The sequence below is a fragment of the Monopterus albus genome, unplaced genomic scaffold (genome assembly GCF_001952655.1).
Source record: "Monopterus albus unplaced genomic scaffold, M_albus_1.0 scaffold3.1, whole genome shotgun sequence".
Taxonomy (NCBI): domain Eukaryota; kingdom Metazoa; phylum Chordata; class Actinopteri; order Synbranchiformes; family Synbranchidae; genus Monopterus; species Monopterus albus.
Window position 1 is genome coordinate 11,143,113 of NW_018127883.1, and position 1,839 is coordinate 11,144,951.

A 1,839-nucleotide genomic window follows, 5' to 3' on the forward strand; every position below is an offset into this window, starting at 1 on the left:
AAAAGAGCTTCGGCTAGCTCCCCCGAAAGCAGCGACAGCAGCTCTGAATCGTCCGACTCATCCGAAGTTTCAGCTGCTTCGAGTGAACACAGGAGGAAGAAACACCATAAGGACAAGAAACGATCAAAGAAAGGGAAGGATTACAGCAGGAAAAGAGGTAACATTTAACCATGTAAAGCAGCCATACTGTACATGGAGGAAGAACGTCCAGAGCTGAGTGGAAAACTGCACTAAAACTTATATTTCAGATCACACTGGGAAATATGTTTTACATTTTGAATGTTTATGAACATTTTTTCATTGGCACATACTTGTCAAAAGCCCACCTCTCTATTTATTGCCACGTCTCTAACAAGCACAGTTCACACATTGTTTATTGCTTTTTCTGTCCACCAGCCACAGGTGTCCAGTATGTCATCCACCGCTACAAACAAGTCCTGTCTGCTTTCATCAAGAAGAAGAGCATGAGCGAAGCCTTTCGCCATCTCGGAATCGACAGGAACACCATCGCCAACACAGCTTCGATTGCTGAGCTTCACCTGGCTGGCAAAGACATGGTCCCTTTGGTGGGCATGTTTCGACAAGGAGAAGAGACTCTGGTCAGCTATGCTCAAAGGTGCACTTTGGTCATTGACAGTGACGCTGAGCTGTCCAGGAAAATAGATCAGATGAAAGCTAACGGCGAGCTTCTACCCATCTCAGGGAAAAGGCCGAGGGTATTACATTCTCACTTGCAGCAGCTAGGTGGTGCTGGAGAAAGCATTTTAATAGGTTGATGATTATTTCATTGCATGGAATAGGTGAAACCTCAAAATACTCTTTTGCTTGTTTTTCCCTCAGTCTGAACGGCTGGATTTAAATGTTTTATGTAGCATTTTGCATTTCTTTAATTATAAGGGGACCAGAAATGTTAATTATGTTCAATATGCATTTATGATCTATATTTTTTACTTGATAACCATAAAACCATATTTACAGCAACTTTTGTTATTGGAAGTAATGGCTTTTTTAATTAAAGAGCAGATGTGTAGATAGCGTTAGAAACAGCCACAAGATGGCAGTGCTCATATATAAGATGATGTTGACAAATAACTCCTCCTTTATCCAAAATGGTGGATAGTCAATTTAAATTATCCAGCATCTTGGTGTCACTTTATGTTCATAGACACTGTCACAATCTATTTGTTGACATTGTTCTGTGATTTATGTGCTTTAAGTAAACAGAGTGATTTAACAACAGCATTGTTTGAAAGGGTGTTCGTTTTTGAATTCTAAACAAATGAAAAAATGAAAACAGATATATCTGTGAGTTTTGTGTCCTTTATTTTGTTAGTGATACAGTGATGTTCCCAGAAATGATGGTAGGATACTACTGCACATGGTTTTTAAATAATAGACCTTTGAAATCCAGAAACTTTTACAGGAGTCATGATTACTTTATTCCAGGTTATTAGTATCATATCAACACCCAAATCTGTCACCATCACCCAGCTTCTGCCACTCTATAAGAGGAAATGTGATGCAGCTGAAATGTGTACTATTGGTATTAATTCAGCCCTGTTGTCAAATGCATAGGAGTGTACAACATCCTTGGGCTGTGATAAGTCTCTGGGCAAAGTATGGCCATCGCCTCCCTTGTTTGCTTTTCACATGGAGTGACAGATTACTCGTGCAAAACCATTGCTGGAGCTGCACCCGCGTTGTTTATCCTTGCATGGGAGTCTGTCACTGTCACTCCCATTCACACACTGACTATCTGCATGTCTTTCACTCTCACATCCCAGTCTGTCTGTCCCGTCCTCTTTCAGCTCCCCTGCCCCCACCCTCTTTTGTTATGAA

At 40.8% G+C, this 1,839-nt stretch overlaps 1 protein-coding gene across 1 annotated transcript in view; it reads left to right on the forward strand.

Annotated features, from left to right (window-relative positions):
• The window catches only part of LOC109961416 (coiled-coil domain-containing protein 106-like), a 2,923-nt gene extending 2,147 nt beyond the window's left edge, over positions 1–776 (forward strand). The window contains exons 5-6 of the mRNA XM_020602201.1: positions 93–157; positions 397–776. Coding sequence (XP_020457857.1) covers positions 93–157; positions 397–776 — 445 coding nt within the window. The remainder of the gene's footprint in view (positions 1–92; positions 158–396) is intronic.
• The last annotated feature ends 1,063 nt before the right edge of the window (positions 777–1,839 follow it).